Genomic DNA, 16,804 nt, shown 5'->3' with positions numbered 1-16,804 from the left:
CATGCTGGCTAAATATTTGGTGCAAACTCTGCCTCAAAACAGTGATTATTATTCTGCTCAGTTGGATAGAGGTGGGAAATTTTATGAATTATGAAATTAAAAAAAAAGGTGTGGAGAAATACGTCAAAACCTCTCAATTATATTGAAGCATGTTTGCCACAGGTGACAGCATGTTTTTTTTTTTTACACACTTCATAAATTTCATCTGCACACACTGTGCCACCCATGTTCCAGTCAAAGCCTTGCAAAAATTGCTCTGTCTCCCGGGGTCAAAATACTTTGTGATAGCCTGGGACTAGGACAAGAGAGATGAGTTTGCACCTGGAATCGCAGAGCACCTATTGAAATCTCAGCCCACTCTTCTTCTTCAAAGGACTCTGGTGCACTGATGACAATGTTGGCACGGAAACGTCGGATTAATTCCTCTATTTCCAAAGGCTCTTCCAATCTGCCTCACAGAGTTGACAGAGAAAAAGAAAAAATAAGGTTTATTAACTAGTTCTGCACTAGATGTTTGCGCTGCAAGAATCTAGTGGCTAATATGACTCAGTAAATGTTTCTCCAGAATAACCTGGACCAAGTTTTATTACAAAGGCTATGAAAATGGCACAAGGTATTTAACTATAATTTGTAATCCTTTGACTATAATTTGTAATCCTCTAGGTGGCTTCTTCAGAGGTGTAACCTGGAACTGTAGGTATGAAAGCATGTAGACAGGCGATTGTGAACAATGCATACGAGAAAATTCCTGATTAGTTATCATATGTAAGGGTAATGGTAACAAATGAAAAGATCTTTTGAGTTAGCAATCATTTGACTCGTTTAATGTTTCTAAAAAGAAGGCAAATAGAAACTTATTCTGCACATGCTGCAATGGCAAAAGGGACAAAAACAGCTGACGCTGAAGGTGAAAAAGTCCAGTAAAGGCATTTTAGGAGAGAATGTATTCCTCATATTATTATTATTTGCCTTTGGGATGCAGCAGATTGCACCAAATGATAGGCGTTTTGAAAAAAATTAATCTCTGTGTGGCGGTATCTCCACCTCTTTACAAGCATTTGAACTGCCAGAGTGTAGATTTGTGTCAGTGCAGAGAACACATGAGGCAGACAGAGAAGCAGACTGCATACAAATATCAGAAATCTGGCTGCACCTTTGAATTGTCATTCTTCACTCTTCTAAAGGAGAACCCGACTAGTACCAGAAAAAAAGACAGCCCTAAAATTTGCAAGAGAGTTGTCTCAGCGCCATTGTTAGTGGGGAAGAGCATTTCTTTTTGCATTAGCTATTATGGGCATGAACAATTTTTGATACTCCATCAGCTGTGGTCTGACAACTTTGGGACATGACACCCTACAGCAGAGGCAGAAACCTGGGTAAGTAGTGAAGAGAAAAGTTTCTGTCCTGGAAAAAAAAAATTCGAAAAAAGTAAGGACATACAGTTTAAAATGTGTTTTAATTAAAATGAGGAAAAACATGCAAAATCAAAGTACAGGGAAAACTGTTCCTATTAAGCAGTCTTGGCAGAAGAGGCCTGTTAGGTGAAAAAAAGAGCTGGATTTTATTTAAAATAGTCTGGATGATCTTCTTTAGCAGACAAATGTGCATAAGGATAAAGTGCCTGTGCAGACTTCCAGTCAAACCACACAAGCCCAGCTCCACCAAGCCTTCGCTGTTCACAAGGGCTCCAGCAGCCTGGGGGCAGAAAGTGGGATGGGAACCTGAAGGGCTACAGGTTTTCCCTTGAGATCCCACAAGCAATCCCATGGCTAAGACACAATTCGTAACGATTGCTGGTGATAGGAGCCAACAGAAGGTGTAGACTATGCCAATGCTCAAACAGACGAGGAGGAAAATAGCAGTTAGTCATGAACAATTTCAGTTACGCTGTTGTGCTTCCCAGCTTTGCTGTGGGCTCTTGGAGCTTGGCTGCTGCGTAGCCTCTAGTTTTGAATGCATTTTGTGACGTGTAAGTGCCTGCCACCCCAGCCGGTACTGGTGGGGGCATCGAAAGCCCCAGTAACCTCAGAGCTGGGCTTGCAGTGTCCTGAGCCAGCTGCTGAAAACTACTTCGAGTTTCTACTATTTTATCCCTTGCTGCGGATCCTCAAAGACTGCAATGCCCCTACTCCTGGTCTCTGTCTTCAGCCTGCTCAGTCTCACCTCCAAAATACCTCACCTCTCTTGTGCCTACCCCCAGCCCTCAGAACTGCTTCTAATTACTTGGCAGCATGTATCTGAGCAAATTCCCATTATTTCCCCTCCCTCAAAACATGCATTGGTTGGATGGAGTAACAGGCACCTTCATCCTGCAAATCTCAACAAGGATCTGTTGTGAAAATCAGTGTAATTTGCCAAAGCCAGCCTAGGTACTTCGGACTTTTCACAGTAGTGGGCCCTGCAATGCAGAACACATTACATATATTTAACTGGCAAACTTGAAAATGAATATTTGCATCTTCAGGGGCGTATTTCTAACAAGAACATTTAAGCATAAGGCCACGTCATGGGGATTTTCATGGAGGTGACCTGTAATGGCAACACCAGAGAGACGGATGTCTCTATGTACATGTAGCTCTTCAACAGTATGTTACATTCTAATTAAATTGCTGTTTCTGTTTTAGATCACCTCTCAAGAGCCAAGTGCAAACTGGAAGATTAATTTTTACTTACAGAAGATACAAAGAGATATTATTAAAACTCAATTGAAGATTGAAATTGTTTTACAAATCTTAGCAGGTTTCCATTAAACAAAAACAAACTGACGTGCCAAGAAGCTAAATAATATTTTCTAAAAAAGAAAAACATTTAATAAAGACCCATATGTGCAGATTCTTGAAAGTACATTGCACAGTTCAGTATCTGGAAAGTTCGTACACCATGATTTAGTAACAGTGCAGGATGAGGATGCTGTATATCTATGCTGAATTCATTTCCCCAGCACCCTGAGAAAGCACTGCATGGCAAAATAGGGAGGAGTTTTCCAACTTGTGCTGCAGACTGGCAAGCAAGATGCTTCTCAGGCAGCATGGCAGCTCCAGTCACATCCGGAGTTTCCTTTGAGGAAAAGGAGATTACAAGTCTAGTTGTACTGGAAGATATTAGGCGTAAAATCAGTGGATCATCTGACACTGCGTGTTTTACCGAAGTTCCCTGTCCTCCTCCGTCCTCACTTGCTGCTTCCTCTGGTGCCTTACTCTTCTTCTTTGCACTCAGATCCCATGTCTGGAAGGTTCCTCACTGAGTCTCACTATGGAAAAAGCCCAGTCTGAGTAAGGGATGCCTGCAAGTGTTGTTCTCCCAAGGAGATGTAACCCAGTCAGTCAAGCCTCAAAAGAAGGCATTAACTATCACCGAGAAAGAGTAGTCAAAACGGCTGAGAGAGGGACTGATTCAAAGCTTTTCCACGCATTTTTCCCAGAGGAGCACTGCCACGATATCCTAAAATTGCCCAACTGTCTTCTCCTAAAGAAAGAAAACCCTCAGGCAATGCAAGCTCCAGTGGTCTGTAGTGATGCTACATTCAGTCAGTGGTTTTAAATCCTGAAGCTATATATGTATCCTCTTACAGCTATATATATATATATATTCCTCCTCTACTCAACACAGGAATTTCAGTGCGGGGCACGTTTGGTGAGTGACTAAGAGGAGAGAAGATGACTCCAAGCAGAGGCAGGGAAGTTTAGTGAGATAGGAAAAGGGGGCTCAGAGAAAAATGCCGGGGTTGTGGGATGCACAGCTATGACAGAGGCCTTGAGGGCAGATTTTCTGTGGAATTTGAGCCTGTCCTAGTTATATTCAAGAAACAACAACTTTCTGTTGTTTATACAAAAATTTAATTGGTAATGGGTTCCTTATCTTTGAACTGTAGGCTGGCTCAGTGTTTAATTTGCTGCTTCTTTCTCCCACTTTTTTACAAGTAAAGCCAAATTCAATTAAGAAATTAAATGAATCCAGTCCTGCAAGTAGTTTTAAAATATTTCTGTTGTGAATTTTTGCTCTAAATCTTAATGCTTCCCATAGGAAAGAAATAGTTCAGCAAGTAGCAAGATTTTGTATTTTCACCTGCCAGATTATTTATGTTGAGACAGCGTAATTATCCTTGTTCTTCCCACAAACAGAAGTTGGCTGGTTCCCAATAATCTCCTGTCACCAAATTATTTGATAAGAATTTTGTTTAAGTTTTCCTAAAGGTGACTGGCAGACAGATAGCATTTAATCCAAATTTTCAGAAGTCATACAGGAATGAGTGATTATAACTGTTTAGTGCCTATATATTTGTTGAACATTGAAAAATAACTGCCTCTCAATTTCCAGATAAAACAGTTATATTGGCATCTTATAGCAAGATTCTGGAATCCAAGACTGCTGAGAGACATTTGGAGACAAAAGGATCTTACCTTGCAGAAATATGTTCTTTCAGCTGCAGAATGCTTGCTACATTTATCAGAAGGTATTGTGCTTCATTCACAAGAGAGAGTGAGATGTTTGTAGCAGAGGGCAGACCTAAAAAAATCAATCCAACGTTCTAAAATGATCGTTAAAAATCAGTAAGATTATACTAGTAATTTCACCTCATCTTTCCTTTGACCTCTTATTCTTTCTCATTAAAAAATTATTCATTCGGCTCCAGACACTAAGGAAAGATTCCAAGAATCCCCTCAAACCTGTAAATGATAATGATGCAATGCATTTAGAAACCGATAGAGCTGAGATTTTATCAAATTTGTAAAGCAATTTACAAGAGCAATATGTATGGATTTTCAATGCTCTTCCAATTTGATCCTTTTTATAATGAAATTTAGTCTAAGAATAAATTCTTTTTATAGATTTTTTCATGATCATTTTTCAAAATGATCATTGAGTTTCCAGACAAAATCATGGTCATGATAATAAAAAACCCCCCAGACTGGTGTATCTGTACATTTTCACCAAATGTAAGTAGTAGAAGGGCAGCATAAACACAGTTTGGGTATAAATGTACCCTTTGAAACCTACTAGATCGATATTGGATGACTCTTTCACCCTCTATCAGGGTAGCTATATACCCAGTATGAAGTCCATGAGTCTGACGTTTACAAAGTGAGGAATCACAAATATTTTGAAGAACGACAATATACCTTTTGTATTTTTGTGATGCGACCTGTTTTTCATGTCTGAACTTTGTCTTATCAAGCGACATGGACGACCAAGAAACATAGAGAACCAGCCAGCAATTCTTTCTCCACAGTCATATGTTTTTACCCTATTATGAGAAAAGAGGGACTTAACAAAATTTGATTGCCCAAACGTTAATTTGCAAAACTGAAGACAAATTACAAAGATGTTTATTCTGTTTCTTTCAATACAAAATACAGAATCCATATTGTCTGACGAGTGTCTGATGCGAAATTCTGCATAATTTTATCTCCCCATTTCCTCAACTTTACTCTGTTACTCTTGAAGTTAACGTTCACGAGATCTAATTTAGTTTTATACAGAAAATTATTGTGGAATAAAAGATTAAATAATCATAACACTCAAGACACTGACTCTGAAGTACAATAACTGGTAGCCCATATTACAATATTACAGTACAGTATTATGGAAAAGTTACTCTATGGTCTGTGCTTTTTACTAAAACAAAGAGGATTAATCTGAGTTGAGTTTAAGATTACCCCACTGTGCCACGCTGTATGTAATTTTTAATGATCCCATCAAGTACAATGATGTTAATTCCCTAATTTAATTCATGTTAGTACAGACATTCCACATTAAAACATGGCTCCACTAGCAGAGCCCAAGTATATCTCTATCTAAAGATGATTTCCATTACTAGTAAATTGTCTAGTGAGTTATGCAAGACTGGCAATAGATTTGCCTTCTTTACCTGGATGTAATCTCCCCTAGAAGGATTTTGAGATCAGCTGTCTCAGTTCAGGAAGGGCACAGATCAGACCACTGGGAAGTGATCCTATTTGGCATTAGATTCTTCAGCCCTGAGTAATCTTAATGTCAATCTTTTAAAAACTAGGCATCTAGTTTAAGTTAGTTGTCTGGGTTCCCCTCACAGATAATGGAAAGAGGTAAGCAGTTCCCATCTATATTAGACCTTAGGATGGGATGACTTTCACTCTGGGAGTGTTTAACTCTCTTTATTGACTACAAAAGGAGACTTGACTGACACCTAACTTTAAAATGGCATAAACAGGTAAGAGGAATGCAAATTCTCATGCCGATCTAGGCAGGATTCTTGTAGCAAGGAAAGTGAAGTAGCAGTGGTCCTATGCTCACCTTGTTGTCCTACCCAGCCAAAGAAGCTGATCTGCATGGAAACCATCTGCTCTGTGAAACAAGAAAACAGCTCCTCACAGCAAAAGATGCTAAGCTCTAGGATTGAGAGAGGAAGTGGCTTGGCTTTATGAAATGTTTTGTAGGTTCAACTGAGTTACACAGGTAGAAAGCCAGGACAAGAGAAATCAAAGAGATTTTATAATCCTGCAGGGATCAGGTATCTCTTCAGCGCTTGTTCTGAATTCTGATTGTGGTGCAGCTCTGCATCCCTCTCCCCACTCTGAGACTGGACAGATGCCAACCACAGCTGCCTCTAGCCAGTGATGTCCTAGAACTGAAATGAAACTCTGGTACTATGAGATACAGGCACTGTGGCAAGAAAGAGGCCAAAAGGTGAGTCTCCACATGAGATTTCATAGTCTGAGCTGAGTGGTTCTTGTGTCCTTGCTGGTCACTGTGTTAGGGAGAAGGCTGCTAATGAGAAGGCATGAATCTTCCATGGTAACACTACAGGTGAAACAAATTCCCCAAATATTTTTTCCCCACCCAAACAGAGGTGCTAGGGGTATTTAAATTCTCTCCTGAGCCAATTGCCTCTAGCAGCCTGCTGAGGCTTAATACTGTATAGATCAGGAACAAAATTTTGGCCTCTTTTTTATATGCTTACTATTTTGAGTCATAGTGGCTGAGTTAGAGACACAAAGCATTCTTAGTATTTCATCAAATGTCACTGTGTAGGTTTTGTATTCCAAGACTCCTGTGTTTTCAAATTGCTTTCCCTTATCGTCAGACCATTTTCTGAGCAAGTACCATCATCTCTTCAAGGTCTTATTCAAAGTCCTTCTGTTGTAGCTCAATTCTACTCATTTTCTGCTTGTGTTTATTTTTGTGGAGTATTACTTTACATCTGAGCGCATTACATTTCATTTGGCACATGTCAGGCAATTTATAAAGGAGGGCCTAGTTCTCTCAGATTTTACTTGCTGTTTGCCTTGAGTTCCCCACTCAGCTTCCTATTATGTCATTTAGCTTCAGTGCATTACAGCTGGTCCCTCTAGCTAGGTAATTTATAGAACAAGAAACAAGGACAGCTGAAGTCTGAATATTGATCCCAAGGGATATAATACATACATTTACACACAGCAGGCTCAGTTCACCTTGTTTTTAACTACACTGTTGTCGTCTTCTACCACTGATATCCTTCCCTTGATCTGATATTGTGGCCTGTCAAAGAGGAGGCTGTGCCCCTGCCTATCTCAGTAGAGCACTAACCTTGAGCATTTAGGGTCTTCTACAACATCAATAACCTTAACATCACTAGCTTCTACTTGCATCTGTCCACTGTTAGATATTATACTAGAAAGCCATGTCCCTCTGATGTAAGCAGCACATGCTGATGGACAACTCCTGCTGAGATGAAGGCCAACACTGGTGAGTTGCTTCACAAGGGAAACTTCAGCTCATTAAACTTTCGTGGCTGCTGTGAAATTAAACTTCCTCACGTGACTGCTTGCAGATTCTACATTATGTGCTTTTCTCAGCTATCTCTGGGTAAATTCAGAGTAACCACCTAAGCCAACAGAACTGGATGAAATCACAGCGTCAGAGAGCAGAATTAATAAGTGGAAAATGCCTTCAGTAGGGGTTTCTTCTGAATAAAAGCCTTTTAAAAAAGACTTTTGGTCCCACTGCTCACCTCAGACACTGTGCAGAAAAGACCCCAGACCACAAATCACCTCCTGTCCTACTGCAAAGCACTGTTTTGCTCCTATTTCTCATTTTTTGGCCCTGGAGACTCCCCTGCTGAAACACGGGAACCTGGCATCAAGGGCTGTTGGATCTCTGAGCAGTTTCGGAGCCTCATCAATGTTGTCCACTCATTCTGCCTTACTTCCTGCCTTGTTTATTTGCTAATCACAGTCCACTCCGTGCAATTTGTCTTGCATCTCCCCTTTCTTTGTCATTCCGTCCTTTTCTTCCTCCTCAGAACGCTAAGCAGTTTCCCATGAAAATTTCCTATTATTTCATACATTAAAAATGACACAGTCAGTGACATGAAAGACAAGCTACAATAAATAGTATGGCAGCAAATTATGTGCACACAGACAGAAAGATAACCTAGGCTATTTTACAGCCTGTAATAGATGGGCTAACCACGGGGAGGCTAAGGATGAGTCAACACTAAGGGAAGTGGGACAGATGGTTAAAACAAATGACTCTTGGGTGAATTCCACTACCTGACGAAAATATAATTCTGAGGAAAAGATCCTCTTTATCATCTCAATAGCTAGTCGAAACGAAGGAGAAGATCATTTCCTGCATGGCTCCATGGGGAAAATGGCCCAGTCTTCTGCTGGTTTGTTTATGTGTTACCCTCAGAGAAGCAAATGTGGAGGGTTACAAAGAAGTAGTATACTTTGGTTAAAAGAAGACGTAAATCTGTAAGTGGCTCTTTTAGTTGGACTTAGCAAGAGACTTGGTGAAATGTAGTAGATGATAATGCAAATGTACTTTAGGAAGGCACTTGATACACTGCCACTCAGAAAACTTAATGGGACTGGAAAGTACTTAGAAAATATGATGGATAAACACTTAAGTTCACTGATAGGAAATTAATTTATTCATAATGTTATATTTCACTGAAGTGGTATGTCTCTTGATTAGAGATAATGTTATTTCACATACTCACCTGCAATCTTGCCAAGATTGTTAAGGGGACACTGATCAACATGGGTGGTCAAAACAAAATTAAAAAGGGTTGTAAATACGGAAAGCTGTTTATAACTTCAGCAGGTTCTAGCAATTTTGAATCCACGCAGCATGAAATGGACAAAGTTGCCAGCACCATTACTGTCAGATGAAGGAACTGAATTCAAGTCCTGCTGAGGCCCCCAGTTGGTATTTGGAAGTAACTGAGGACACCTTTCCCTTTTCTCATCCTTGGAGCAAGTGAAAAAAAAAGATCTCCCTTATTCAAGTGAGTGCCAAGTCATCACAGTCTCTTGTACCGTCCTTCCCCGCCTTTTTAATTTGTATTATTTTTTACTGTTTTCTACCAGATGTACTGGGCATGCCAAATTACCTATCTAAATCTGTCTTCTCCTGGTCCACTAAGTCATTCATTGCTTTCCACCCTCCCACTCTTTTTTTAAGGACTTCTGCCTCTGCCTGTCCATCCGATCATGTTCTGAGTGTTGTTACAGTGATTTGCAACTTCGATTCCTCTCTGCTCTCACTCACCTGTGTGAACAGACTTTACTCTCACAGATCACAGCCTCTTTTCCAGTATTTTCTTCTAGTGATACAGACATTGGGTCCATGCCTAGATGGGCAGAGAGCAAACCATATTTAAATAAAACACTTATGCAGAATCATAAGGTCATGAAAAAAGTTCTTATTTTTGCAGCTGTTCACAATCACAGCAGCCTCCCAAATAGCATGACAAAAATCCTTTCTTTTTGCTAGAATTATATTCTCTGCCTGCAGGTGGCTCCAAATGATAATGCAAAGAGGAAAGGCTGCAGATGACCTTGGTACCCAAACCACATTAAGGAATATACAATTTCAGCTTTGAGTATCTTCATTCTCTGTGTATCTCGGGCAACGAAACTGGCACAGAATTACTGCCTCAGTCACGGTTTCTGTTGAAAGGATGAGTTTATTATTGTTGTGGCCCCTCTAGCAAATCAGGAGATGAAGTTAATCACTGTCAGGTTGGGGTTTTTTTGGAGTGGTGGGATGGAGTGATCTGAAAGATGAAAGCTGAAAGATGGAGAGGGGGAAGAGAAAAAATAGGCACAGGCTGTTCAAGGAAAGAAATATAATGTGTCATAAAACTAGAATAATTTAAAGATAAAATGTATGGAAACCACTAATGAGAGAATTATTCACATCTGTCCATCTCTAAGTTTAAACCAGATGAGGAATCCCTGGTAATGATCTATGTTAACAACTTCTTCCATAGTTTTCTTATCTTGAACAGAATTAGCCAAAGAGATGGAAAGGCTAATGTGGTTTACTAGAAGCAAAAAGAAAAGCTGTACTATTTTGCTTTCTGTTAATTGAAAGCAATAATCTTAAATGACGAACAAAGGGTTTTACTGTGTGGCTGCAATGAATCCAACTCTTTTCCATTATACTGCAACATATACCAGCAAAGACTCTGATCTCCCATATCCCGGCTTTATAACAGCACATTTTGATTTCGCTCACTACTTCCTGTTTATATTATTGTAGTACAAATACGAATCAAGCTCTACCAGCTCTATGATACTGTGAAATCAAATTGTTTTATTCTCTTCTGAAGAGTAAGAAAATGTAGTTCAGATTCACTATATCCCAACTATCAGCTCTGTTCCATGCACATTTTACAAAACAAAGTCTACTCCTTTTTTAGTTAATGATGTTAGTACACTTCAGAAGTGAAGACAGAGGGGGAAAAGCTAGGTTCACGTAGGAAAATAAAACATGTAATAAATGCGTTGAACTCGCTTGCAACAACCTGAAAAAGAAGCCAATGTTATCATCTTATAGACTAGAACTAATGCTCTTGTACTTTAAAACAATTAAACATTAGCATCATTCTTTCTGGAAAAGAAGAGTTTGAAAGGTTTCGTCCTGTATGCGTCCTTAGCTGTTATATCTTTTAAAAATACTTTCTAAGCAAAGCACACTCACAAAATTTCTTAAAATAGAATCTCAGGACTTTAAAAAGCCCTGCTTTTATACACCAGCAAGTGAATCACATTTTTATTGAACAGTACACATTTTACAGTGATGTTTAGGTCAGTTAAACATTGTTAATTACAATTTTATTCTATCTTAAGGCAAAAAAATAAAGCAGAATATTGCCAGTTACTAAAATGTAAAAGCTGTCATTCTCCATGGTCATTTGCTTGATAATAAAATTCACAGATGTGCTCACAGTATTAATATAAAAAAAAAAATTCTTGTCTTTATAGCTCCTATTTTCAGTCAATGAGAAAAATCAGAGGTCTGTTATTTCAATAGACTGAAATATAAACTATTCATGTATATTCTTTCATCAGTGTATGCACTTAATTCCCATTATTTTTATTGGCAGTAACACATGACTATTTGAAGGCACAATAAACCCCATAAAGTGTAATTAGTTGCTCAGTTTTGCTAGCATCTTTCTACTCCAATATTTTAAAGGGCCTTCACAACACTCAAAATTTCTCCCTCTGTGCAGTGGCAAACTAATGCCCAACTTGCCAGAGTAATGCTGATTGTTAGCTAAAATGGAAAGAGAGAAATTAGTCTTTTACAGAAATGTATTCTCAGCCAAATTCTGTTTTGCTGACTTTTGTGTAGGTCAGGAACAAACCCAGTGTCATCTGTACCCCCATGTATTTGATGGAGCAGGACAACAAGATGTCCGTTGACTTCCACTCAAGTAATATGGCTTCTAGAAATAAAGGCACTTGCTCTTGCCCACCTTTAAGGTGCTGGGAGCCTAACCATTAACTGCTTCATTCGAGATGCAAGAGGTGGTTTTTCTCCATGGGGGCTTATTTAGAGTTACACTGATTTTCTCAAAGTGGGTCCTGTGATAGCAAGGGTTTGTTACACTCTTCACATCGAAAAGAATGTTAACAACCACAGAGCCTAAGAAAATAATTCTGACAAAATTAATAAATGCAGTTTCTCAAAATTAAAATCTCACTCCCTCTACCGAAGTAAAGTACAGTCAGTGAGAGACCAAGCACAAGCCCTTCCTCTCCCTCTGCTCTCACTTACCCCTTTCTCAGGGATCAGGGGAATACCTGGAGCTCCCCAGCTGCCATGCAAGCCAACTAATTTTGCAGGCATGCCAGGGAAAGATCCTAAGCCTTCAAGCAGTTCTAGCCTTGTCTAGAGCCCCAGTCTGATGTCCTTGCTACCCACAGTGGCGGCAGGATCGCACAGCCAGATCAGTCAGACAGCGGGTCTGCCCATCCAAGGCTGGTTGTTAGACAGGCTACAGAGACACCCAACGTGCAGGGATTAAAGAAAGAACCTGAAGTGGTGTCTCAGCACATGGAGAATTCAGCAAAAGGTATTAAGGTAGTTACCGTCACACTAAATCATGCTGACAATTTTATTCTGTTGGACAGAGAAGACAGAGAATATTAAACCATATTGAAATAAAAGAGTCATAAACAAATTTTCCACTAATGAAAAGTTCTAGAGGGAGAGGAAAGCACGTGCCTGGAGGGGGAGAGAGAACAGACTCATTATGTTTTAAAAGTGACAGATAAAGTCTTCACCATAATCTAATAGTGTATCAGCAAAATGTTCTTTAAAAATGCCGCATACGTCAGCTATGTGGGGTTCGCCCCACTCAGCTTTAGGCACTTACCAGAGGCACCTAATCCAGCAGCACAGTTGCCTTAGGCTCTCTCTATTGGAGAGAGACACCTCCAGACAGCAAAGCGTGCTCTAGATGGAGATCATTGCCACAGCCTGCTCTCACAATGAGAAAAGCGCAGATGATAGCAGAGAAACTGGTAGAGAAAGCAGAGTGGTTACAGCCTCCTTGCAGAGGAGCAGGAGGAAGGCAGCTAGCTTGACTGCAGTTGTCACCCAGTTGGCTGGGAGCTGCTGGGTTTTCACATTCACTGGAGCAGGGGGATTCAGTAAATGTGCAGCTCAAAGGTTTTGTCTCTCTTTTTTCCACCGCTGTCGCCTCCCTCACCCACTCCTCACCACCAGATATGTCTCCATCACACTGGGAAGAACAGAGAAACTCAGCACGGGGACTGTGAGGGCAGGGGGAGGAGAGGGGGAGTTGGAGGGAACAAAACTCATCTTGGAAAGATGCATGCTACTGTAGCTGAGGGAAGGCAGTTTGGGTGGGAGGCATCCAGTGGGAGAAATAACTCAAAAAGCAACAAAGCTGGATTAGACCTGGAGGTGGCTGTAGTCAGCAGGCTAAGTGCTACAAATCTGAAATAACATTAGCCACCGACATAGGCCAGTGAAGGCTCTGAGCTGCAGCCTGGCTCATCAGAGGTCTACTGCTCCTCACCACACTGATCACTGCTCCAGCTACACATGTGGCGTTCAGCTTCAGGTCCTAAATTAGCCACAAACTACTGACAGGCTGGTGAGAGTGGTGACAAAAGCAACAGTGATTAACATGGGATTTTCAAGGAAAGAGTCAACTTATTAAATTAAATTTGTCTGCCATGAAATGATTTAAGTGGGAGATATAACAATGACCCATGTATGTGAAGGGATGAAAGAAAAAATTAAAAATTTAACACCAACAAACAAATCATGCATTTAGACTGCAGGTTAAGAGGAAAGAAAACAGAATAAATATTGGAACAACTTCCTACAGATTTATCTGCTCAGTCTTACCCTGCCGGTTCATATGTGTTCCATCACTGTGCTATCTTATGAGCAGTAACGTCTGAAATAGTCTCCCCAAGCAAATGAGAGCCATTATCTCACTGTCAAGCATTAAAAAAATGCCACAGGTTGCAAGAACACCATGAGAGTGAAAAATAGCAGGACTATTATAAAAAGAGGGCTTAGACCACCTTATGGGCTAGGATTATTGGTATCTAGAGTCATTATACAAAGAATAAAATGGCTCCACTCTTACACACTGGCTGTACCAAAGCAGGCTATAAATAAATGCCAACCATGTTTCTGTTAGAGCACACTGGAGATCTGATCAATTACTTTTGGGTGGAAAAGTGATCCATAGACTTGGTCAATCACTTCTGGGCGGAAATGGTTCTCGCTTTCCTTGGAAGGAAGGTGAATGACAGTGAAAATTCCAAAAATGACACAAAGTAAAATGTAGGATTTAAAGGTGAATTTCACCCTGGCCCTAACGATGGCAAGAAATTGTAAATCTCAGTGAGAAATGGGTGCCTTGACTGTCATTTTTGTCTGAGAAAACTTCTTCCTGACTCTCTGAAGTATGTCAGTGCAGGTATTATTGACAGGCAAATATACTAATAATGGATATGCACTTGTCTGAACAATGTGGTACTAGCAAGGAAAAAAATGAAGAACGTACTCAGAAGAGCAGAATGAAGCAATCAAAGGGCCCAACAAAGCTGAACCTCTGAAAATGGGAAGGATAAATGGAGAAAGTTTGGACGAGACTTCACACTGTGTCTACAAGCAAGAGCTATGGGCAGAAAGGAAGAGAAATGGTAAGGAACTGAATTTCTAGACATAATTAGTTCTGAAGAACTTGGTAATTTAAAAGTTGTGAGAGAAGGCTCTCTATGCAACTGTACTACAAAAATTCCAGGTGCCAGGTGCTCCACATAGAATTGAAATGAATTAACAATACCTTTTCAAAGAAAGATTATAGAGGGAAGAGTGGAAAATAGCAGTCTTTGTGGCAATGAGCCAGTCTGGAATCCCTAAGAAGAGACTAGATTGTGTTTGGGATCTGAAACACACACACAAAATTGCACAAGACTAGTGGAAGTACCCAAACGTACATTTGACAAACCTATTCCAGACAAAAGAAATCTACTGGTCAGACTTAATTTTATGGAGAGTGCTCAGACAGCTGGAGAGGACAACAACTGTAATGTACAAACGGAAAGGAGACTGTAGTTACAGATACACTCATATGGATTTCTAATAAAGGGTGAAAAATCTGAATATAGGTACCCTTGTTTTGCTCTAGCTGCTGAAAATGTGGGCACATATATTATTAAAGGTTAAGACATACAGGCTGAGTAAATGTTAGACCCCAGGGAAATGACGAACACCGTTCAGACACATGCAAACTCAGCATTAATCATGACTTTTGTGGAATACAAACCTGTTCCAGCATTCAGTGCTAACAGCACTGTTAGCAAAATAAATAATTTGCACCCTCAAGTAGCAAAGGGCTTTCTGTAATACTTTCCATAAGTTTTTTTTCTTTTTTTCCCTCTCAGCAGAGAATAAAAAGGGTTTTGATAAGTCCAAAGAAGCCCAAACATCATGAAATATTTGCCTGCTAGTGCAAGTATTTAACTGAGCTAAATGTCTGGTCCTTATTTTAATTCATACTAATTTTCACTGAAGACTCTATCCCTCTAATCCCACAGCTAGAAAGAGGAGGAGAGCTATAAAATGGGAAGGTCTTTGGCCAGGGTGTTTGATGTTAGACTCCTATTTCTTTACCTTTGCAGTAATAACAGTCCCTTCAGGCCTGTGGACTTTATGATGTGGAGAGATACACTAGTCAGTAAATTTCGACATCTGTCAGTTCATTATTCCTTCCTGGAACATCCACTTCATGACTGCACATAGGGAGTCACTGTCTACTCTCTGCCCATCCCAACAAGAAGCTAGGAAACTACCCAGGACTGTATATTACAGGCTGGGCTTTCTTTGCCCACAGCTGGTAGCAGAATTCGTCCCTGAAGTCAGTAAGCATACACAGCATTCAGTAGTTTGGTGGGTGCCTGCAGGTGTCTCTGCCTAGAACTTTGATGCCAATAACAAAGAGAGGAAATGGATATTGTTTACTAACCTTCTGCCTGAATGACCATAATTTTTTGCTTCAGATCAATTGAGGGATTTACAAGACACAACCTTGGCTCCTGCTTCTGAGTCACGCAGACTCCATTCTGGTTTACAACCATCCAGTTTCGGTCATACAGCAAACCCTGGTTTCCTACTGGCCATTCTGTAACCTGGGAAAGCATCAGGAGGGGATACAAAGGTTTAGAAAATGTTAGCTGCATTAATAGATTCATGCTGAAAAGAAAAGAGAGGGAAAAGAAACCGTTAATGAAATTCTTTGAAATCAGGAAAACTTGTGCAAGCCAATGTCAGCCTTTAATAAGAGAAACCTTAATTGAAAATCAAAGATAAAGATATCACTGCACAAAGCTGACAAAACAAAATGGAGTTACTATAATTTGTTACATATTATCATACACTTTGATTTAACAGAGCTATAAGAATAGAGTAAACAATCTCTGAAACACTCTGAAAACGGTTTTCAGTTTTATACTCATCCATTTTTAGGACCTCTCCCCCCAACCGTTTTCTTTTATTTTACAAAGCATGGACATTTCATGGGAGTTGTACGAATTAAGGCAAAACCAACCAAACAAAAAGCAAGAAAAATGTGAAATTCAAAATTCTGAAAAACCTTATTTTTTGTAACAATGGAACCACTTTATCAATGAATCCATTTGAGAAAACCTCCACCACTGAGGCTTCTGGTTTAGCTAGGAGCATAATAGTTTCTCCAGATCCCCTTACAACAAAAGACATTGTCTTCTTTGCTGTCTGTTCTTCCATTACTTCTATAACACTCTTTATATCCAATAGCCTGGACAAGCATATTGTCCTTGCTTTCATGTACATTTTTCTGGTGAAAAGAACATCTGTTACTGATGCTACACAGATGGTAATCTTGAAATCCAAAAAGAGAGCAATTTTAGTAATGCCTTTGGGTGATATTAATAACTGCTTTCTCCTTCAGAATGTTAAAATATTAATACCATTCTTTTAACATAAAGCTGGGCATTTAAACATATTGCTTCAGCTCATA

At 39.8% G+C, this 16,804-nt stretch overlaps 1 protein-coding gene across 1 annotated transcript in view; it reads right to left on the bottom strand.

Moving 5' to 3' along the window:
- The window catches only part of MOCOS (molybdenum cofactor sulfurase), a 226,509-nt gene that overhangs the window by 10,788 nt on the left and 198,917 nt on the right, over window positions 1-16,804 (bottom strand). Inside the window, exons 9-13 of the mRNA XM_050892742.1 lie at window positions 15,773-15,935; window positions 9,514-9,595; window positions 5,121-5,245; window positions 4,401-4,506; window positions 322-448 (exon numbers count right to left, since the gene is read on the bottom strand). Of these exons, the coding sequence (XP_050748699.1) occupies window positions 322-448; window positions 4,401-4,506; window positions 5,121-5,245; window positions 9,514-9,595; window positions 15,773-15,935 (603 nt within the window). The remainder of the gene's footprint in view (window positions 1-321; window positions 449-4,400; window positions 4,507-5,120; window positions 5,246-9,513; window positions 9,596-15,772; window positions 15,936-16,804) is intronic.

The sequence above is a fragment of the Gymnogyps californianus genome, chromosome 2 (genome assembly GCF_018139145.2).
Source record: "Gymnogyps californianus isolate 813 chromosome 2, ASM1813914v2, whole genome shotgun sequence".
NCBI lineage: Eukaryota > Metazoa > Chordata > Aves > Accipitriformes > Cathartidae > Gymnogyps > Gymnogyps californianus.
This window is presented reverse-complemented; position numbering and strand designations above follow the sequence as displayed.